Here is a 25,685-nt window from a genome sequence, read left to right on the forward strand (position 1 = left end):
ATAAGAACAAAGACATCACAGAGGACATCAGGAAAAAAAGAAAGAAAATCAATTGTATATGGGTATCAACAAAATATCAGATGCAAAATAAAGGAAATAAATATTGGAATAATATTTATGCCTTCAAATTCAAGAACACATGGGGCAAAACAGATTTTGCTACCAGCAATCATGTACCTTAATGAGGTGCAACTCAGGGAACCCCATGTTTTGACTTGAGGAAATTTCTTAACACAAACATATGCTCGAGAGACATGGTTAAAAGCTGGATGTAATAGACTTGTGAACAAACTAAGACTGAAATCAAAAGCTAAAAGCTCTGGGCAAATAGGGACTTAAAAGTCAGGAATAATTTATCTGCCACGAAATATTAGCAGTGTTATTGAAGAAATGAGAACATTTCACAGCAAAAGAGCAGTGCGATGATTATGTGCAAATCACTGTGGAGAGCTGCGTTATAAGCCCAGGGTGTCAAACACACGACACTAAATCAAAATTCCATTAGAACACTCACCAACAAAAATCATCCTGAAAAAGTTATTATTTGAAAATGGAAAAATAAGGAAAAGCTTTTTGACTGAAGTGTTGCCTCTAATCGAACACTGCCATGGATGGAAAATGAAATTGGCGAGAAAAGCGTTAATTTTCCAATAGTTCCTCTGGGACAAGTAAGCTGGGTTGTACGACGTTCCATGGACAATATGGCAAGATAGTATCATCTGGCAAAATGGTGAAACATTTCACGTCATAAGCATGCCACGCGCTAGACATTATCTCCCTTTTCATGTTGCTGCTTTTGGAAGTACGATCTATTTGTGTTTGCTCAGCATTAAAAGACGTGCACATAGGCTTGAGTTTTTGTTTGTAGCTGAAGTGCCGTCGGTGCCGTCGGTGATCGTGCTCCTAGGTTGCAATGAAGCCCTGCCTCTGATGGGAAGTTAATTCATAAATTGATGACATGTTCTGGGGGCACTAAGTGACAAACCGCCATGACACTAATTGACATATTCATACTTCGCACCCTCGCCCAGCGCAAAAATTAAATTAACCCGATGCATGAGCCCTCCTAATGATTGCTTCATCTGTTAAATTTTGTAAAAAATGTGAATTGGAAGTGTCACCCCCATTGTCGGGCGTTCCTGTATGCATGAATTCTCCACAATAGACACACTGCCTCCAGGCCCCTCAAAAAACTTGCAGCCATGGCCGTAACAACAAAGTAGTGTCACTAATATAATTTAGTATGTGCTTGGGCCAGAGAGGCGAATATGTCTTCCTAATTCAATACACAAAAATTGATGCATAATTTATAAATAATTGGAAAGGCATCGGCAGTGCTGGCTAAAACGAGCAGAAATATTGAATTTCCAAGTTGCAATTACCACTTTACCTATGATAAATTGAAGGATGGAACACCATGATGGAGGCCAGACGCGGGTCAAGGCAGATTTACACACTTCATCTGCAACATCGGCCAAACATCCACTGCTTCGTTAGTCGTGAGCTCTCACCCATACATACGATCTCTGGACCTGCAGTTTACGATGCCAACACTGGTCCACATTTTCAATATAATCACTGAGAAGCCTCAAAAATACTACAAGGCTTCTTTCGATATTGGGTCCATAATAGAAACCATGCCTTTAGCTGTGACATTTTTCTGCAAGAAACAACTAACGAAATTTGCTTGATGGTTCCGATGTAATCGTTGGGCGTTTTTTTTTCCCTCGTGCTTTGTTTCAGTTCATGTCAATCCTCTGAAGAATAAATCATCGATGCAATCTTATTGAATAAGGCTGACAATTTTTCACAATTTTACGTTTTTATATTTAACATGAAATCTGGGCTATCTGATGTTCCTGCAGACGTGGTATAGAGGCAGATGACATCAGAAATGCCAAAATGAGGCTTTGTTTTCGTCAGAGCTGTTAAGGCGGGACCAAGATGGATGACCAAGAAGCAAGGGCCAATTGAGTTATGGAGCCATAAATCATGTTTAGCGTTATTCACGTGATAAAACATATTCTAACATTAGTTTGCGTGCCTGTTTCTCTCTGATGAGACAGACGAATGAAGGTTCCTGATAGATCAAGAATTTAGCGACATTGGTGATAGTTGTCGTGTTTGAACATGAGCGTCTTGTTGTAGACCAAACACTTCTCAGAACAACACATACAATCTCCATGTCCTATCAGAATGATGAATTACCATGCTAGAACATACAGATATATGTGCTACTTGATCACAAATAACTATGTCTGTTACAAAACTCTGGTACAGGTGTTTCCTGAAGCCTTAACATTTTCCGTATGTTTGAAGGTGAACATAAATGACTGCATACAATATATCTCTGTTTGACAAAACATCCTTTGATGTCAAAGTGAATACATTAAAAGTTAGCATTGTTTTAGCAATCACTCTGTATGTCAGTGTGAGGCATGACATTATGATATATTGTTTTAGCAATCTCTGTATGTCAATGTGAAGGCATGTTAGTATATGCAATATGGTTTTAGCGATCTCTGTGTGAAGTGAAGGTATGTTAAGGTGTGCTCATGTATGCAATTTTGTTTTAGCAATTTCGTTTTGTGTGAACATCAAGGCATGTCAGGAGGTGCAATATCATTTTAGTGATCTCTGCATGTTAAAGTGAAGGTATGTTAGTCTATGCAATATTGTGTCTGTGTGAAGGTATGTTAGTCTATGCAATATTGTGTCAGTGTGAAGGTATGTTAGTCTATGCAATATTATGTCAGTGTGAAGGTATGTTAGTATATGCAATATTGTGTCAGTGTGAAGGTATGTTAGTATATGCAATATTGTGTCAGTGTGAAGGTATGTTAGTGTATGCAATATTGTGTCCGTGTGAAAGGTATGTTAGTGTATGCAGCATTATTTTAGCAATCTCTTAGTGAGTGTATGTCAAGGCATGTCAGGATATGCAATATTGGTGACATCTGTCAGTTAAAGTGAAGATATATAATTGCAATCATGAATATGACATCATCACTTTCATCATCATCACTTTCATCACCACCATTGTCGTCATCATTGTTGTTGTCGGCGGCGTCATCGTCATCATCGTCATCATCATCATCTGAAGAGCCCATTTCTGGTGTTCCCCTTGATGTTGATGGTGCTGAAATATTTCTAAAAGCTGTGTAACACCATACTGACACTCTCTCACTCACTCACGCGTTCACTCACTCATCACAACCATCACTCACACAGGTTGTAATAGTTACAGCAGCACTATTCTCAACCACCCAAAATAAAGACATACCTAAACACTTACAGCATAAACCTGTATCTGAGAGTCAACCATTTATCCAGTCAACCTTCAACCAGAGACAGATATCACAAAACATGGAAGTACTTGCTACGTCTCCGCTCCAAAGTCCGCCTGATGCTCTCCCACTAAAATACAGGCCATAACGAGCAATTAAAATAAAGCTCTTTTTGTTTTTTGTCTCGCAATCTAACACCAGATTTGGTTAAGTCACCGGATGCTACTGTCTGGTTGGGGAGATCAATACCAACACTTTATGTAGAAAAACATTCCCGAATCAAAGAGAAGCTCCAAATTAGGACTGAAGCTCTTGTTTCGTGTCAATGCGTGTCTGGAGAAACAATTTTCAACTAATTTACATACATGGGATGCATATACTTAGATTATGTGGATTATGAAAATTCATTTGAATGAAAAATATCACTATAAATTTTATAATATACTTAATGCACATGTGCTATTTCAAACGGCTCATCTTGAGGAGATACCGCTGGTATCATTATTTCAAAATGGTGCTTCACACATACAGCCTGGAAATGCATGCAAATAGTTTCGAGGTCTGTAATTGTCAAATTTGTATCATCATCATCATCATCATCATCATCATCATCATCATCAGCATCATCGTATACTCATCAATCAAACTTTCACTACAAACTACTTGTTACACACAAAAATGAGTCCTAGAACAAACCCAGGTAATGTCAATAAATTAAAGTTTGACAGAACACAAAATAATCACTGAAACTGTCTCTCAATTTAACCACAAACAATAGAGACACTATGTCTCCGTACATTATTTTTTCAACACTCTAAGGGCTATCTCCCCAAGGACTGTTTACACCTATGCTCCATCAAGGCACTTCTAACATCAGGTAAACTAATATCACCAAAAAAAACCCACCTCTACGTAAAAAATCCCATATTTCCCCTCATTGCGGGACAAGAACCACAGAGGAAGTTTATTTGATATCCTGTTGCTGTGATGGGTCTCCTCCTCTACATTCACACTCAAAAATTTTAAGACATTGCAACTTTGAACTTACAAACTACCAGAAATAATAGCAGTTCATTTTACTGTTGACCTCAAATATTGAATTGAGGTCCGCTGAGACAATGGGCTAGTAGTACTCAATAGGGCTAAGCTTTACAATCGAGACACAGGACATTGTCAAACAACTGGGGCTCACAATTCCCTTTCAATATCGCCATTAATTACCATTGTTTGTGTTAACACAACCGATCACTTGCTCCATTCTACAAATTTTTGCATCTTTTGGAATGCAGTAATGTGACGCTGTATGTCAGGTGTTCTTTTTCATAATTGTCTCATCAGGTCTTTGAATGGCATTTAGAAGTGATACACACGAGGAAGAGAGTCTTTATGGATGACAGCTTCTTTATTATGTGGAACACAATGTTTTACTTCTTCATCAGGTGATCAGGCAATGAAGTAAGGATATAATCTGAAACATTATGTTCCTCATAGTACAAAAGTTGACATCCACAAAATAATCTCTTCCTAATTGCTTAATGATGATAAAATAACTGTCAATATAATTGAAATATAAAAAAAGTTTCATTCCAAAACAGTTTAATCCTTATATTATGATAAGAAATATTTCACAATTTATTTCCTTTTCCCTATCACAAATCAGTAGTGATTAATCAAAACATGTTCATGACATAGACCTTTCATGTGGACTCTTCACAAATAAAGTAAGGGTTTTGTATGTTTTATCTATAATGGCCATATTAACTGTAGCAAAAACTTAAAATTTCAAATAATTTGAGAAGCATAAATTTCATCAGTAAATAACTTATCACACTTAGCCATCTTTAAACAGTCAATGCTCCCTAAAACAAACACACCAGAACCTACTGGTTAAGTTTACAACTGAGGGATGAGTATTGAAGGGAGAAAGTGATTCTGACACCAATTTCATTAATTATCGCCTAACGAGCATAAATCAAAATGTCCATTTATCAACATGAAACTTTTGCAATGTTGAAAACTGGCTTTCCGAATTAGTCCCAAACAGCACCCTTGGGCTTTAAGTGATGGCAATTTGAAATTCTAAAACAGCCTGACCGAAATTTGACAGTGAAATTAACCCTGGCAAACAGCGAGGATTAGTGCTGGTATTCCCTCGTCATAAGCATGTTCATCTGGGTGTACAGACTGCCCATACACCCACTATTTTCCTCACTACAAGTCATTTAGTTTGTCAATATACATACAGATAGAACGTTAATTTCTCTTCCGACAACCTTTTAATATATATTCCCCTGAGAAGGAAACTTGGATGATGCAGCTAATTGTCAAATCAATGCACGAATCACACAACATCTGTAGCTAAAACTAACGGCAGGAAAACAGTCCACTTTAATTGCTGCCTATTTGGTTTGTCTTTGAAGTAAGCGACCTGGTGTGGCTTGTAGGAGACTTCTGATGCCTGTCCGTTTCTTAGTTTTCATTATATTGCACAGTATAATTAATTCCTGCAAGACAAGGAGCTCCTTTAATTGACTTTTATAATTAAAGGAAAAGCAAATCTGTGGCTCTCGAAAAACCATCAATAAATGTCATTTCAAATAACATGACCTTTTCTTATTTGGAAAATAACAGATTATTTATTAACCCTGCATTTGTAGTTAATTTATATTCAGATTATTTTCTTTGCTGCTGAAACTCAGAAATAAATGGTACTGATGTCATTTGACGTTTAATGAATACATTTCCTGTTTTATGTCAGTAGAGTGCAAATGACTATTTTTCATATTTCAGAAAATGAACACATTTTGCAAAATGACCATAAAAGTTCTGGTAATAATATTTGAATGTATTATTTCATGAAACATGTTCATATCATCAGCTACACATTCCAGCAACACCCTGAAATATATTATGATTATGCTATAAATGTCATAATAGTGTAGAACCTGTAGGATATTTGGGCTGACTTTTAATCCATATTTATATGATAATGTGTTGGATTTAAAGGATATGCTGAGTTTGGTCCTTGCTGCCAAGTCTTAAGAATAAGGGACTCTTCAGTGTCAGATAAAACATATAGTTCTATTTTTCTTTGACGAAAGTTAATAAACGAACATTACATATAAATTTATAGATATATTTAGAGAGATGTAAGGAAACATATGAAAATGCATTTCAACACTGTCAGAATAAATAACTATTTATTCAACAGTTAGTTTGAATGCTTTCTCAATTTAACGATCAATTTTAATATTATGTAAAAAAAATTAACAGACACAATAAATCATCTTTCCGTACAAATAAACCCTATTGTTTGTTTCCTTCTTATTGTGACATTTATTAAACATGATAAAAATACTATATTCCATTAAACATATTATTTTCTTTCTCATGTCATGACATGCAATCACAAGCAAGTATGAGTATATAATATAGGTATTGAACATTGTGAGGATGACATAATGGTTATAACAAAACAGTCATAACACCCAGGATGCAGTTCTGTTCATCATGTCAGTAGATGTATGTGACCCGTCCAGCAACAAGCTTCGACTTATATCTTCAATCAGGCCCAGTTTCATCCTTGATAAGGTTGTAATTCACCACCAGTAAATGTGGAAGAAATTATGACTGGGAGATGGCCCATGTATCAATGCTATCAACAAAAGTTGAATTGTTTGAGAGTTACTGACTTGAACTTTCATCAGACACAAAGGTGTGAACAGCCTTCACATAATCATGTTTCATATAGTGAATCAATCAGGCCCAGTTTCATCCTTGCTAAGGTTGTAATTCACCACTAGTAAATGTGGAAGAAATTATGACTGGGAGATGGCCCATGTATCAATGCTATCTACAAAAGTTGAACTGTTTGAGAGTTACTGACTTGAACTTTCATCAGACACAAAGGTGTGAACAACCTTCACATAATCATGTTTCATATAGTGAACAGTGGAATGAACATTATGAGACGTGTTTTATGAAATAGTTCCTTTTCATCATTAATCATCCAATATATACCTACATCAATAACTTATGCGATATCAGGATGCATCCAAATTTAAGATAATTGTTTCATGACAGTTTAAACAGAATGATCACTTTCATAATTCATGAATTGTGGAAATGTCATTGTAGAGGTTGACAGTTCAGAGATGACAAAACTTTATGGATGACCAACTACCAAATTTCCACAATAGTGATGCTGTAATAGAGATTCTTAAACCATGTCAAACATACAATTTTCAAGTATGATTAAAGAAAGATGCTGTTTCTGTTACTATTCTGCAGTGTCGCTATTGTGAAATTAAAGAAGACATATTTAATGTTTCAAATTCAGATGTCAGTTTAAATTACTCCTTAAATGTGTAATACTATATTGATATGTTCATTCAAGATGTGTGTGAAGAGCTGTAGTGGTACATTGACAGATTCAACACATAGTACTTTATTTACGTGGGTGCTTGTTGAAAAGGTCACGTAAATGTCAGCCCCTCAGCCAGGTGTGTGTCCTAACTCCCTGCTTGTTTGAGTGAGTGAGTTCCTTGCCGTTGCAACAGCAGTCACATCACTCCACCATCAAACAAACAATGACAACAGTATAAGCACACTTTAACACCTACACTTCACATCTACTCAAAGACAAATTAAACTCATGTACATTTTATAATATTGTGACTGCTTTCAAACCACGACTGTAAATTTTACTTTGAAAAATATACACATATCAGTGTGTAAGTGGCTTGACATAGACTTAAGTCAAATTTAAACACAAATTCAAATTTGGTTTAGAAATTGGATCATGATTGTATGTGTAAGAATTTTTAAGAAAACGTGACATTTTCAGTTTTACACCATTACACATTAAAAACAACTTCACTCTACAATTATCAACTTCATGAGTGAATCGTTCATAGCCAGGTAGAATACAGTATGTCAAATATATGGTTTGAGGTTTTGTATTTGTTTACATAGAACAGAATAGACTTTTATCATGATATTAAATTCTGAATACAATTCTTGCATAATCATGCAGATGAACAAATGATACTAGCATGAATATATATGTAATCGATTAATGAATGAATCAAATAATATATATAATTCATAATCAGCTTTTTGCTACATTCGAAACATGAATGAGAACAATTTCATACTTATAACACAAATAAACAGACATTAAATATGTCTATGATTGTTGACGAATTATTATATCATTTCTGTGTTTGCAATCATGAAGATTTTCCACAGTTAGCATGCATGTAGAATGATGAATGTTTACTATAAGTTTCCAATATCAAACAGCTGCATTAGCGACCATAATACTATTTTCATGACAAGTTATTAAATTAGTACATTTTAATTTTTCGGTTCGTAATACAAATAGCAGTTTATTTTAAATTTTGTCAGTATAACTACTTCATGTACATTTAGTGTTTTCATTACAATAAACATGAATTAACAATATGTCATAATCCTGCTTTTTGAGGAATGTTTTGGCAGTGTTAAGTCATGTTGAGAGAGTCGTACTGTTGCTTCAGATTTTTGTGACTTTAACCTGTAAAGTGGATGATATCGTACCTACTCCACACAGATCACATTTCCCTGGTCACAACAGCTACTGAATTCTATGATTATTCATAATTCACAATCAAAATATAAAGTAACATTTTATTTCCATCACGATTGTCTAATAACCCTTTTACCTGGAAAAGATGAACCTTACATCATATTTATTTAAGTTTATTCATTTATTCATTTTCCCCTACATTTGTTAATATCTGATATCTTATCTGCATAAGTATGCAAGAAGTGTATATCACATATGTATATATATTCAGATAATAATGCTTCCCTGTGTAACAAAATGCAATATCTCCGTAAATATGCATGATCTTAAACATTATCTATATAAATATGAAAGAATATCTGCATAATTATGAAAGAGACAGACTTTTGCTTATGATTTTACAGGAAAAAGAGTTAAACATCATTCTGTGAGATATAAGGATGTGTTAAACTGAAGTAATTTATAAACACCATTTTTTATGGGTTTTCACAAACACATTTGATAATTAAGTCTATTGTGAGGCCTTGATGAAGCCTGTATAGACGTATACTGACACAAAAAACCCTAATCTATATCAAATCTTACAGTAAGGCTATTTCTCATGTATGTCTGGATTAAACTGAAAAAAGAGTGTTAAAGCAATATATGGAAAGTGGAAATAATCATTATGATCACACACAAATGCTCACCATTTTATTTTGTGCCAATGCTGGGTTTTATCAACATGATAAGTTGTAAATATTTCAGGCAATCAAAAAACTAGCTGAAATCAGTGAAAGGTCTCCTCTGATTTGATCGATTTGTGTAATGTAAAACCTTTATAAGTTAGTATGCATGGGTTATTGAGCAATTATGTTCCAATAAATAATATAAATTGGAAATAATAAACACTGGCTATATATAATGACAGTACAGAATGTAATACTGCAGGTGCAATGTACGAAACTTGTCAATAATTCATGCGATAATTTCCTAGTGGAGAGGCTATCTGCGCTGACAATGTGTCCCATAGCGTTTGTAATTCTTATCATGCAGCGTCCAGACTGCACAATACAGACATCACAATACTACCTAATTGTGTATCATGTTGAAAGTTTTCTTCTCAATGTACAACTGCAGGATACACTGATGCTGATACAAATTGGTTACGTATACCAATATCCTATCTTCCTGTCACAGGTATAATAAACTTAATCACAAACATATCAAACATTTTAAAAAGTTATTAATTATTTTTAAATTTTACATCAGTCTTATAACCAAATCATCTTTTATTATAGCTACCAGTCTGTCTCTCAAATTACTGCTTTCTGTTATTAATATGAAATTATTTTTGACAAAATACCATAATATTATAATTATATGAAATTTATGTTTAAAGTCTTGTTACAAATAAGTAACTATCCATCACCATTTTTGAACCATGTGGCTTACATCTGACACACGTTTGTCATAATGTGGCTGTCAAAATAATACAAATCTTTTTATTCCAGGATTATTATAACCAAACATAATGATTAATGACCAAACTGAATAATTATTGTCCAAATAAGGTTTCATGAATTTGAACACACTTTCAAATTTGAACTGGAGATTGTCAGCAAGCCTTTTTTGAAATCCCCATTACTGCTCCTTGCTGACCATGTCATGCAGGCCTGGGGAATGTGTCTGCCTTGATATCATACAACACCAGCTTCTGAGTAAACTCTGAAATTGACAAGATGGAATGTAAGATGTGGAAGTGGTATTTCCTACCTGAGAGCTGTGGAGAATCATGAAAATACTCCATCTTTTCAGCCTGAGTTCCCTTCCAGTCTCTGGTATTGAAGCAGAGGCGGCATCTCTTCAAAAACAAGAAATTCCTTGAATTAGCTGAGGTGCATTTAAACATTTGATCGAGTCTGATACCCTCTTTCAATACACTACACATACAAACAGGATGAAGACGAAACACATTTAATACGACAGATATATTTTTTCAGTCTTGTGTTAAGATGTCTTATATCTCATAATTTTCAATGCAGTATCAATATTCTTTATTAATATTATAAAATGATAATCTGATGAAATCCTAATGACTTTTGAAAATGCTACCATCATCTTTCAGAATTAGAACACGTTATACTTAACACTACTGGACACATGAAAATGAGTCAAAAATGGGGGATATTTCATATTTTGAAAGAACACAATGTATTTTGTGTTGTTCATGGGCACTACTAGTAAAGGGAGGTAACTCCCATTAAGCTATGCATAGGTATGTTTACATTTAAGTCAGCTGGTTCTTTGTAATCAATAACAGATATGCAAAAACCCAAATGCTTACATCATTGAATTTACATTCATCATGGATTAATCTGATATTAACTCACTTTTTTCAGCTTGATTAAAATATTCAAAATACTTACAAATGACTGGTCATAAAATATCAGGTTATTTTTCATGGTAAGATATTTCCCTTTAGTATTAATTTAGATTATGACTTGCTGAAATTATGTTAAGGAAATTTGTTTCCTAAAAATATATTCCAAATATGGACAACCTCCCTCATTGGATCCACAAAGATTCAGTTTAAAACTGATCCAGAGCAAGTTACGCTGGTTGTAACAGTAGATCAATGGATAAGGTGGGCTTGTCTGGAGCATGTCATTTATCTCAGTCGTCTACATTGATACTCATGATGTCAGCCACTGGATTTACATTGCTCTGTAAATAACTTAAATTTCACTGAGCATGATGCTAAACAACAACAAAAAGCAAAATTAATTCATCTAGTTGACAATCACAAGCTCTGCTTTCAAATTAGACAACTAGTCTCTGAAATGAACATATTTGTCTGAAAAAAGTTCATTGTAAAAGAAAATAATATAATGAAATGGAGCCCTGGGACTCTCTTCATTTTCAGAAGTTCAGAAAATATAGACTTGCCCCATTTTCTAGACTTGCGTGGGGTTTCTTGGTTATATTTGCTTCAGGGTCTGTGTGACAGACTACTTTTGGACCATCAGTTTCAGTATGATAGTTGATATTTGACATTACCCTGCAATATTACCTTGAGCTGAGGGTTCCCAAGAGAGTGTCCTCTTTCTGAGAGAAATCCCTCATCTCAAATCCACCCACCTAACCGTCCCATACAGTAAACAAGCAGTCCCATAGTTATTCAAATCTGTAGTGTGCAATCAGTGATTGATGTTAGAATTAACATCCCAAGTCACTTGGTGTTGACATAGTGTAAACCTAGTGACCTAGTCTGACCAATACATCCATCAGTTCATCAGTGGTGAGAAAAAAGTGTGTTGGTGATCTTGTCAACTTGAAATCACAGTATGGCTCTTTCAAACATACATTGAACATATGTGGAGAATTGACAGGGATAGGCATTGTACCCATGTCAGAGGTCAACACTGATTCACAATGTACCCATGTGGGGAATTCTGAAGTCTTAACATTGCAGGGAGATTGTGGGAGATCAACAGAGATTCACACTGTACCCATTCGTTGGTTTCACATTAATTTCAGACTGGCTGTGAGCATGCGCAAAGCGTGTAAAAATATCTACTGGCCAATTTCCGCTTTGGTCGTACTGATAGTGTAAACACAATCTAAAGAAAACGAAAAATCAAACTAAATACATAGTTTTATGTCTATTACAACTTATTACTATACCTGTATGCATGAAAGACTGGGAGTAGTGAAATAAATAGCTTGATTTATGTCAACAAGTTCTTGTATGAACACACCTCGCCACCTCTATCCTTCCCGCACATCCCCTTCTCACTACTATCAAAAGACACATTTCTGATGCAGCTGCAACCAAAATAGGACATCAATACCTGAAAAGCATATGCAAATCGATATATTTAGTCAGCTATGAACAGTTGTCACTTGTAAATAATTATCATTTAATCATTTTGTTTTGAGTGTATGCACAGCAAGTCAAATTAATCTGAAACCAACAAATGTGAGAGGACACCAGAAAACTAACAGTGCTTCACACTGCACCCATGCCAGAGGTCAACAGGGATTCACATTGCACCCATGCCAGAGGTCAACAGGGATTCACATTACACCCAAGTGGGAGATCAACGGGGATTTACATTGCACCCATGTGAGAGGCAACCAGGGATTCACATTTTACCTATGTGGGAAACTAAAAGTGCTTCACATTGCACCCATCCCAGAGGTCAACAGGGATTCACATTGCACCCATGTGGGGAATTGTCATGGATTCACACTGTGTCCATGTCAGAGGTCAACAGGAATTAACATTGCAGATTCACACTGTGCCCATGTCAGAGGTCAACAGGAATTAACATTGCACCCATGTGGGGAACTGTCGCGGATTCACACTGTGCCCATGTCAGAGGTCAACAGGAATTAACTTTGCACCCATGTGGGGAATTGTCATGGATTCACACTGTGTCCATGTCAGAGGTCAACAGGAATTAACATTGCACCCATGTGGGGAACTGTCGCAGATTCACACTGTGCCCATGTCAGGGGTCAACAGGAATTAACATTGCACCCATGTGGGGAACTGTCGCGGATTCACACTGTGCCCATGTCAGAGGTCAACAGGAATTAACTTTGCACCCATGTGGGGAATTGTCATGGATTCACACTGTGTCCATGTCAGAGGTCAACAGGAATTAACATTGCACCCATGTGGGGAACTGTCGCAGATTCACACTGTGCCCATGTCAGGGGTCAACAGGAATTAACATTGCACCCATGTGGGGAATAAACAATGCTTCACATTGTACCCATGCGACAGATAAATGGGGATTCACACTGAACCCATGTGGGGTATTGTCATGGTTTCACACTGTACCTAAGTCTGATGTCAATAGGAATTCACATTGCACCAAATACAAGGTGCAACGTTTCACATTGTACCCATGCCAGAGGTCAACAGGGATTCACACTGCACCCATGTTGGGAATTAATAGTGCTGCAGATTGTGGGAGGGCATGTGGGATGTCATTATTAACACTATCTCCCTCTTACACTCATCAGCCTTTGCTGGTAGTAAGAGGATTGGGTAGTCATGATCATGTCATTGTACTCCACTGCAAAGCTGATGCTCATAATATCAATCACAGGAATTTCTGGTCCAACTTGCTCATTTACAGAGGGTCACCATAAAGCCACACTATTACATTAAACAGAAACATAACAAAACATAAAACATAGATATAATCAGATGTACATTCTCAGTTTCCCACAGGTACCATATTACTTGAATGTTGACAAACATACCAAACAAATCTCATTTTCTCCCCCTTAAAAGATGGACCATCTCAACCTCAAATACCCCCCACCCTGCCCCAACACCCCTTCCCGGGTCAATATTTATATCATGTCCACCTACCATCAGCTGGACAATGTCACTAAACAGATACCCAGTGATCATTTTGACTTGACATATTAAAGTCTAGTCTTTCGAAGCACAGATTAATTTGTACTTGTACAGTTTTATCCCCCTTGTCAACTCATATCTTGATTTTACAAAACCAACATTTCAATTTCAACATAATATGTTTCTGATTTTCAACAGCTTTGAATTTTGTCCAGAAATTAAATGATGGCTACAATTTGACATTTTGTCCAATTTGCAATATCAAAGACAAAATCAATCACTGTTTACAAAGTTATTAGCTTCATACCAACAAATTAATTGATAAAGGTTCACATTTATCATTAAACTAAATCAATTTTAAAAAAATCTATAAAATCTGTAAAATCCATCTCTAAACATTTTTATCATTGTGTTTGGATACCAAGGAACCATCCAACCATTAATCAAAGTTAAAACACTTGCAGTTTCTTGCCACAAAAACATGACATAAAACCAGACAAACTATTCAACCTATAAATGGTCTCTTTGAAGAAAAGCTGACTTTGAAAATGTTAGCGTGGCATGCTTACATCACCATTAATCAGGAAAGGACCCCCACTTACACATCTTAAAAAGAGTCTGCAAACTAATACATCTTCCATTGACATGTTTCACTTTTAATTCAACCACAGTCAAATATCAAAAGATTAGCAAGATTATTTGTGATCCGAATTTATAAAACAATGGCAAATAAAAAGATACATTGAAGCAGATAAATGGAGCCACAAAATCTTCAAAAAAAAGTCTTCATTCATTTTCTCAAATCATTCGTCATGATCCTGATGTTGATAATATATCTGTCTTGCACAGTTTTCAATTTTTCCTGGTCTTCATTTACCATACATATTTTTTTTTAGTGGGAAGAAAAAGCATAATGTCAAAAAAAATAAATGCCTCCAAACTTTTTAAAACCGATCTACACCCAAGCACATTTACGATGTCATCGACATCCCTGAACTTTTTAATAAAACTTAATCTCCAAGGGGAAACTAAAGTCGGTGAATAAAAAAATCACAAAGCCAAAATGTACATCAATTTACTGATACTTTTAGCCTGAAACATCAAAGTCGAACCTCTCTGCCAAAAAAGTTTCAAACTCGCAGAATTGATTGGTGACACATTGGATGCCAGTGAGCAAAACTCAGTTATGCCGCAAGCAGGGGACGAATTAATAACCAACGCTATTCATCTCCGACTAGGAATGGCGGAAAGAAATTTATTTTGGCTATGCTCAAGCCAGGCCAATTCCAATTTCATTACAGCATAAAGTCCAGTTATCCCTACCAGTCCTCAACACTTTTATCATTAGTCATTAATTCATTCAGCCAAAACTGAGCGGGATCATTTTCTCGCGAAAAATAGTGTGATTTCTTTAGAAGCGTCCATTTGCCGTCTCGAATCCATCATCTAGGCTTCCTCAAGACATTGGTTTTGGAGCCCCCCAAATGCCTTCTCATGCTCTCGCATTGACGCTATGATGCCGTGCATACATGCCATAATCAACAGCGCATTCAAAATTGAATGAAAGATGATCCGTACGTCGGCAATATTTAAGAAACGGCATTAGATATCTTCTGAAGAAAGAGTCCTCGGATAGCAGAGAGAGACTGCTTGAATTATGCATAAAATCAGGAAGTCAGATGGACCTGGGATGAATAATAGGACACCTTCCCTTTCTTCCCTGACAAATTCTCTCTATTTGAGTGATATTGAGCTTAAACTAATTACGCTGCCCCCTCCAATACAAAGGACGCGCATTTCCGTGACCTGTCTGCCCTCCTCTATTCTACAAATTGATTTTCAGTGCACAACGATATGAATATGAGCCAAAATATCAGTGATAAATATCAAGCCGTTCTCAAATTGATTTAGGCCTGACATTAGTGTCAAAGGGCCTATTCCCATGTTGGGGCGGCCATGCGAGATAATTTTTTTGCAAAGTCACAGGGACTATTACATTGTGATGAACGAGTTGTATGCACACACATCATTAAATGTATTTAACCTCGCCCCTAACTGACGGAGGCAAATAGCTTGCCTGGCACTGAAGCATGCATATAACTCAGAGCCAATCTCTCATCTGTGCATCATGGCCCTTGCCACAGATCATATCGTTTTGGAATGTGTGAATGATAGAGAGAGCGGCCAAGACGAACATATGCAGGGACTCGCGAAAATATGATTACTGTCACGTCAATCCCACGATGCCCCAGGCAGGCCCAGCTGCTATGACAAGGATGGAGCAGCGCCTCTCTGTGTCAGAAAAACTCTTCAGCAGATAAACCAGTACAATAAAAAGTTAACCTCTTGACAGCTACAATTGATAACTGAAGCTATTTTTCAAACCTTACAATTCAAAGTTAGAAAATGATGACGTATGAAATTTCAAGAAGTCAACTTTCCAAAGAAAAGGGATACTTTTATCATTTATTTCAACGATTTCTAAAACAAATAAAGAACATTGTGGATCAAAATGTGCAAAACATCTGCTTGGCATTATTTTTTTTATTCATTTCACCATTACCTTGCTTAAAAACATTTTCCAGACAATTATTAAAGGAATAGTTCATTGCATTGTCCATATGAGCCAGTGGAGTGCATTTGAAAAAAAAAGAGAAAAGATTTAAATGTTTAGTTCTTTTTTAATTATGTGAGATAAAAATAGGCATACTGAAGTAACTTTAGATTGAAAAGCCATACTCTTTAAGAGAGAACTATTTTTCAAGGAATATACAATTTCTTTTGAATCGTTGCTGTATCTCCTGTAGTGAGCACTTTGCATCTAAGTAACACATGAAATGTCTCAACAGATCTGTCAGTATATGATCTGAGTACTAAACTGAAATGTTTCCAAGAGAACCTACATTTTCTGGTGCATAATAAATACGTTTTTCACAGAAGATACAACATCATGGGAGGAATCTACAATTGCCTTGTGACTATTAAATAGACTTTGAAAAGACTCTGTTTTATCAATGTTTGGACTGACATGCCTTTATTCCACTCAGTCTCTGACAAAATTAAACTTGGTGTCTCCCTTTTGTGCTTCTTGTACTTTTTATGGCACTGAGTACAGACATGTCACATTTGTGAAAGTTGAATGATTTTTAGTTAGTTAACCTGTGCCCAAAATAAGTTAGAGGCATAAAAAATTACCTATGTCGGCATTCGAAATAACTGCCTGTCCGACTGCCCGGGATGGGATATTTTCAAGATGGACTGCAAGATTCTCAAATTGACCTGCCTGACTAGATGGTTTGGGTTTCCCCAGTGTGTCCTACTGTGTACATGGGTTTCCCCTCTTTGTCCTACTGTGTACATCGGTTTCCCCAGTGTGTCCTACTGTGTACATGGGTTTCCCCAGTGTGTCCTACTGTGTACATGGGTTTCCCCTCTTTGTCCTACTGTGTACATTGGTTTTCCTAGTATGTCCTACTGTGTACATGGGGTTTCCCCAGTGGGTCGTACAGCACACATGGGTTTCCCCTGTGTGTCCTATTGTGTTCATAGGGTTTCCCCAGTGTGTCCTACTGTGTACATGGGTTTTCCCAGTGTCCTATTGTGTTCCTGGGGTTTCCCCAGTGTGTCCTACTGTGTACATGGGTTTTCCCAGTGTCCTATTGTGTTCCTGGGGTTTCCCTAGTATGTCATACAGCACGCATGGATTTTCCCAGTGTGTCCTACTGTGTACATGGGGTTTCACAAGTGTGTCAAGCAGCACACGTGGGTTTCCCCTGTGTGTCCTGTTGTGTTCATAGGGTTTCCCCAGTGTGTCCTACTGTGTACATGGGTTTTCCCAGTGTCCTATTGTGTTCCTGGGGTTTCCCCAGTGTGTCCTACTGTGTACATGGGTTTTCCCAGTGTCCTATTGTGTTCCTGGGGTTTCCCCAGTGTGTCCTACTGTGTACATGGGTTTTCCCAGTGTCCTATTGTGTTCCTGGGGTTTCCCCAGTGTGTCCTACTGTGTACATGGGTTTTCCCAGTGTCCTATTGTGTTCCTGGGGTTTCCCTAGTATGTCATACAGCACGCATGGATTTTCCCAGTGTGTCCTACTGTGTACATGGGGTTTCACAAGTGTGTCAAGCAGCACACGTGGGTTTCCCCTGTGTGTCCTGTTGTGTTCATAGGGTTTTCCCAGTGTGTCCTACTGTGTACATGGGTTTCCCCAGTGTGTCCTACTGTGTACATGGGGTTTCACAAGTGTGTCAAGCAGCACACGTGGGTTTCCCCTGTGTGTCCTGTTGTGTTCATAGGGTTTCCCCAGTGTGTCCTACTGTGTACATGGATTTTCCCAGTGTGTCCTACTGTGTACATGGGGTTTCACAAGTGTGTCAAGCAGCACACATGGGTTTTCCCCAGTGTGTCGTACAGCACTCAAGGGTTTCATCAAATAAGTACATATCTTGTAACTGCATCACTTTGGGCCCTCCTTACAATGAACTGACAAACCAGGATATCACTTAAATACAGTACAATGTATCAAGAACACAACTTGCGTAATAAATGGGCATAGCTTTCAAGGATAACCTCTGGAAGCCAATTTGAAAGAAAGATACAAAATGTCTGCATTAATTAGGAAAATGACAACATGTAACATTCACACAGTTTTGAAAAGAGTGGTGGTGTGGTAGTGTAGTGGTTAAGTCGTTTGACCATCATGCTAAGAATCTAGGTTTGATTCCCAATATGGGTACAATGTGTACAGCCCGTTTCTGATGATATCAGTGTCTACTGAAAAAAAAACATCTCACTCTGCCTGATTAAAAAAAAATGCACGTCGTTTTATCTATCTATTCTAAACCTGACGTAAATTGCAACAGCCAACACACACTACCACTGTTCACAGGTTGAAACTCGGACAATCATCAGAGTTACGTACATGAGTTGAAAACACTCGAGTGACCCAGTTATACATAAGTGTATGTAACAAATTGAGGTCATGTCATGTTGCCACATGCATACTCCTAAGGGAGTTGAGATTGTTGAGTCTTCTTGTTAGGTTTTCTTTTTTCCAGGTCACACTGCTCGACATGAATACTGGCTAATTGGTGTCAGTCAATACTGACGCTATGCCATTCACTGTTGTTTGTCTGACAACATAATACTGTATACAGGGACAGAACATGTCATTTATTGAACCTTCAGCTCCTGTATGAAAGGGAAACATCTTTCTACCATTACTAATAAGCAAGTATTTTTTGTTCTGCAACTGAACACTTCAAACAACTCGTACCATTTGATTAGCTGATTACATATCTAATTCTAACTTAAATAAATCACAGAATTTACAAATATCTTTTACATTTATATATTTTTCTGGGAAAAAAGATTGTCCAAATGCTAAGTATACGGAGTATTTGTGAAGGGAATCTCAACAGAGTTATTGGCTAAAACTAGATTACCTGAATAGATTGTAAAGAATGTCTTGCATACAAAGGTGAAAGAGTGCAAATCTGTCCCATCCTCTCTTACCTACCCATCTCCTCTCATCCATTTTCACCTACCCACCCATCCATTCCATCTTCTTTCACCTTCCTATGCATGTTTTCTCAACTATCCACCCATACTCTAACATCCACCCCATCCTCTCATCTACCCATCCATCCCATACTAGACATCCATCCTTGTTGTCCTTTCACTACCCATCCATTCATCCCATCCTGCCTCTCCATCAATCCATTCCATCCTCTCCCATCCCCTACCAACCATCTACTCTCTCACTCCTACCCATCCATACATCTCATCCTCTCACTCCTACCCATCCACATATCCATCCTCTCACTCCTACCCATCCACATATCCATCCTCTCACTCCTACCCATCCATACATCCATCCTCTCACTCCTACCCATTTATCTACCCATCCATTCATCCCATCCTGCCTCTCCATCAATCCATTCCATCCTCTCCTATCCCCTACCAACCATCTACCCACTCACTCCTACCCATCCACACATCCATCCTCTCACTCCTACCCATCCATACATCCATCCTCTCACTCCTACCCATCTATACATCCCATTCTCTCTCACCTACCCATCCATACATCCCACCCTCTCACTCCTATCTATCCATATATCCGTCCTCTCACTCCCATCCATCCATCCCATCCTCTCACTCCTACCAATCTATACATCCCATTCTCTCTCACCTTCCATCCATTTATCCTATTCTGTCTCACCTACCCATCCATACATCAAATCCTCTCACACCTACCCATTCATAGATCCCATTCTCTCTCACCTAACATCCATAGATCCCATCCTCTCTCACCTACCATCCATAGATCCCATCCTCTCTCACCTTCCACCCATTTATCCCATTCTCTCTCACCTACCCATCCACCCCATCCTCTCTTACCTACTCATCTATCCATCCCATCCTCTTTCAACTACCCATCCATCCATCCCATGCTAACTCAACTGTCCATCATCCCATCCTATCTCACCTACCAACCCATCTCATCTCTCAACTACCCCTTCCCTATCATTCATCCCATCCTCTTTCACCTACCCATCCATCCCATCCTTTCTCACCAACCCCTCCCGTCCATACCACTGACTCCCTCATAATTACCTGTATCCCTTCCCACCTACCCATCAACTCCTCCACCACCCCGCTCCCTCTAGGCAGACTGTGGCATTAACTCAGTGGTGGTGTAAGTGATAACGATCTACGCATCACGACAGCAGGGCTGTTGCTACAGGTATATACACCACGATGTGTTGGGCAGAGAAAACAAGCCCTCGTATCAAGCTCAATAGCTCAGGTTAATGCTGAAAACACAACAGACATTCCTCTCCACATGGAGGTAACATGAACCAAATTCATTCGAGAGAAGCCTATCCTATCACCGGATATAAGTCAAGATGGATTATATCAAGCACATGCCGCCAAATGATGGACTGTTAGCATTATTTGTAATAATTGTCAAAGTTATAGAGCAGTGTTAGCATTGGTTACACAAGTGAACAGAAGATGGGTTTCCAGGGAAATCCTAAATTAAACAAAACCCACAATGCGCACTAAATAAAAATGTCAGATGCACGTGTATGGTGTCCGCATCTCGCTCTCCATCTTGGTGGGCCTTGCTCACTCTGAACCATCGCTAAACGGCATTTGAAGCACAAGGACCTATCTGCCATAATAATTTACATTTACATGAATGCTCAATTGCAAGGAGTAAATGGACTGCCAATGTTTCTGAGGCTGCTCATACGGGCAGCCATTTCAAAGGCATTCCCATGTAACATCTGGTAATGGCGGTATTCTGTTATATCATTTCTGGTGAAGTTTTTCGCCCCACTTGACAAAACGTCTACTTTGAGTGTAGGAATGGGTAGAACTACAGGGGCTGTGATGATCACTAATTAAATTGCCGTCTCTCATCAGTGCCATCCCTCCAACAAGGTGAGGCTTAAAAGTGAACATTTTAACAGATGTACCTCCCTCAGCTGAGAGATGGCAAGTCTATTTTTATTGTCGAGAAATAGGTCTTTGTCAAATTTGAGTCAGTCAGTGATTTACGAGTCTCTGGCATGAAGTTGAAATAGGCACGCTAGAATTAATATTTCACACAAGGAAGTTTTGACTCAGTTATAAACAAATATGCAGATGAGGTGCTTGTATCTAACTGGCACAAAATGTTCATGGCATTCATCAGTGGTATGTCATGACATTGTCACAAAGGGGGCATATGTGATAATAAAAGCATGACATTGTATCCACAAGACATGTATCAATGTTATGACTGTCGTCGCAATGATACCATGACACTGTAACCACAAGTCATACATCAATTTTAAGACTGTCATGACAGTAACACCATGACATTGTATCCACATGACATGTATCAATGTTATGACTGTCATCACAATGATACCATGACACTGTATCCACAAGTCATACATCAATTTTAAGACTGTCATGACAGTAACACCATGACATTGTATCCACATGACATGTATCAATGTTATGACTGTCATCGCAATGATACCATGACACTGTATCCACAAAACATGCATTAATTTTAAGACTGTCATGATATTAACAGCATGACATGGGTTCTGCTTATCTAGACCTGCTTCTTGGAGCAAGGATACTGTCCTCTTATCTAGACTTGCTTCTTTAAAGGATAGAATTACTTACAACGCATCTCTGGGCTCAGCATTCAGTTTAGTCTTGGAGCAAAGCTAATAGAGGAGGTATCTGGGAGTTTCTGAATGCAAAATGAAAATGTTTTTGTTGACCTGCAGCATAGGTACTTTCATGGTTCAAATGCATAAACTATGAGATACTCAATTTATTAAAAAGGACCAGGGCCTCCTTTCACAAAGCAACCTTTACTAAGGTTAACCTTAACTCCCATTCTTTAACACTGCACTGTGGTTACCTATGTCTAAGGCAAATTAGGCTGTACAAAGGGAACATGGATATGAGTCTAGTGTTATGCCACTATTAGCAGCGTTCCAGCAATATCACTGCAGGCCATACCAGAAATGGGTTCGCACATTGTACCTATTTGAGGAATTAAAATCAGGTCTCCAACCTCTAAGCAAATGCTTTAACCACTGGGCTAACACAGTGAGGAAATGTGCAATTTTTAAATTTCCACTGCAAAAGTTCATTTTCTCCATGTGTAACCAAATCTGTCTTCAAAACCAAAGAAAACATACTAAAAAGGAGATCAACTCAATCCAAGAGTGATTGATCAAGTCAACATTGTCTCAGCTCTGAAATTAAGAATTGTTCTGCTGTCTTTAGATTTTTAAAAATGCATCTATCATAATGTCTTTTAGCAGCATGTAGAAGTTATACTTTTTTATTTATAGATAAGACATCTATATTTCTGTGTCTAAATGTCAATTTAGTGTGTCCACTTGATCATGGCTAAGAGACCATGGCGGTTGCTGTTGTACTTTCTCAATTATACATGCAGATAAAGTACTGGTGTGATGATCTGAAAAAAAAACAAACAATGTTAGAGCATACACAACGCCATGCTTAGTTTAAATGCTAGTATCGATGTTTCCTTAATTCAGATTGATTGAAAACCCACTCAAAACATTGAACTCAGCATGTGCTACTTCACTCAACACTGTCTTCAAGAGTTTGCAGTCATTTTCTCATGGTAGAATGGATATTACGTTTTTAATGCTGTGCCAGGTTGCTTGTAGATTTAACCACGCTAAATTTAACATTTGAAACCTCACCCTTGTCATTTGGTTCCAAGTTCAATTTGGCCCGTTTTACTCTACAGGTAACATACACTAGGTCTACAATGAAACCTAAGTTAGGTTCCCTCCTAATTTACTCATTCATAGCGTGTTAAAGGCCGACCACCAGCCATGGAGAATGGGCTTGTTTAACCCCCTCTGTCACTGTTATCAGGCATATCTCGACACTCTGTCCCTGTTTGAAAAACACTTAGGGTATTAAAAAAATTCACCCTTTTTCCTGAACCCTTTTGCCTCTGTTTGATTTTCAGTGTATAGTTTTGTCTACATATGCCCAAGTTTTTGTTGAAAGCAAATCTCAAAAGTGTATGTTCTTCATTTTTATGAGTAATTGTCCCAATGTGCCATTTCTTAAACTGCAGGAACTCAAGTGGGGAGGGAATGGATGGGGAGGTACAGCTGTTGGGACAAGATTAAATCAGTCAACTTTGTTGTTAAATCCTTGCCAAGTTACATAAACAGCTACTACATGCAAACAACATGCAAAATACTTAATCAGCATCATAAGTATGTGAGTGAGTGAGTGAACATGGTTTTATTCTATGTTAAGCAATATTCCTGCAATATCACCAGAAATGGGCTTCAATAAAATAAATGAGAGGTATATATGTTTAGTAATTTTAGTAACAATGTTATGTAAATTTAATAGCTATCAAATATGCCAAGTTTATTTTGTGTTAACATAATTTTCCTCCTTGGTGAACTAGTGGTGACACTGGGATTCACACGATTATGGTGTGATGTTCCTCGAATTAAAACACCAATTGATGCATATAGACAAGGATATCCTGCCTCATGACAAGAAAATAGTAGCTACATATGGAAGCTGGAAAGTTCAACGTGGTCAGGTTTAATTTCAAACACCTTATGTCATGATCTGAGATCCATACATAAGCGTTTGTATTCTTTATTAATCTGCAAGTGAAAAAAAAACAAAACAGTATAATCAAAACAGATTTTCAGATCAGAAAATCAAGGAGAAAAATAAAAAAAGAGAATATTTTCACAACACTGTGTACAAATTAGTTTCCTCAGTGTAAAACAATTTTACAAATGTCAAATGAAATACAATTTTTCGAAAAAATACTTCAACCAATTATTCTCTAGTGAATTTTTTTCCCCCACTTCTTGAGGTTATAGAAGTTCTTATTCCCATAAAACACACCAATATTGCTTGTGAAGACAACAGTTGTCACTCCGCTAGTACCAAAGAAAGTCATAAATGGCTGCCAGTCCCCAATCAGACGGCCAGTACACAGATTGGTATAATTGTATAAGGTGCCTTCGACTTCCCTGTGAAGTTATATGAAGCAAGGGTCAATAGAGCGCACTACACCAGACAATCAGGAAACATATATGCTTGCAAATCTCTTTCCAAAGTAAACTCGATATTCTCTCCGCACCATAAGAAGTTTTAAGTCAAGAAATTGCTTTTCTTTGGAAAATGAAGAAATTGCTGGGAGAGAGATAACAACCCCGGCCTCATCAAGACCTAGCGATAATCGCACTCTTATTGCTCGCGAGGAGAAATATTGGGAAGAGGATGGAAACTCATCAAAAATTAAGGTGGCCGTGCGAAGCCTCTCAAGTTTTATTGATGAAAGCCCGGCAAAATGACTCCCAGCAAATTAAGAGGGCTGAAGAGATTATTAATATTCTGTATTTGATTTCAACTGTGGCCGAATCAAAGGGCAGAAAAATCATCGCAAATTTCCCCGCCCTCGAGTTGTGAAGGGTCGGAGCAGGTAGAGTGCGGAGATCAATTTTCTGTCACTGCCATCTATTGAACCTTTAGCCCCATCCACCCTTTATGAGCTTCGCCAATTTTGAGATACTATAATTGAATTTGCATAAGGGCAGGGATCTCATGAACGAGCCTCATATGCAGGCTCCGAAAGCGTTATTTCGGAGATGACACAGAGAGACAATATCAATTTCTACACAATCTATACATCAATTAGCTCAATGTCGAAGGCCGAGGCCAGGATATGAACGCAGGACAATTCAATTAATACGGCTATAAGTCATGGAAATGATTTTCGCGCGCAACTTGTACCAAATATTCCCCAAAGCACACATTTCACGCCGAAGAAAATGAAAGTCTTGGCTAAGGCACTGGCCCTGTAACCCTCATATTAGTTTTTGATAGTATCAATTACTGGGTTTCACAACGGCTCCTCTTGAAGGTGATTTA

At 37.6% G+C, this 25,685-nt stretch overlaps 1 protein-coding gene across 1 annotated transcript in view; it reads right to left on the reverse strand.

Moving 5' to 3' along the window:
- LOC137257986 (zinc finger protein 64-like) overlaps window positions 1-25,685 on the reverse strand; it is a 189,613-nt gene that overhangs the window by 104,991 nt on the left and 58,937 nt on the right. Inside the window, exon 9 of the mRNA XM_067795510.1 lies at window positions 10,612-10,699. Coding sequence (XP_067651611.1) covers window positions 10,650-10,699 — 50 coding nt within the window. The 3' untranslated portion in view covers window positions 10,612-10,649. The remainder of the gene's footprint in view (window positions 1-10,611; window positions 10,700-25,685) is intronic.

The sequence above is a fragment of the Haliotis asinina genome, chromosome 12 (genome assembly GCF_037392515.1).
Source record: "Haliotis asinina isolate JCU_RB_2024 chromosome 12, JCU_Hal_asi_v2, whole genome shotgun sequence".
NCBI lineage: Eukaryota > Metazoa > Mollusca > Gastropoda > Lepetellida > Haliotidae > Haliotis > Haliotis asinina.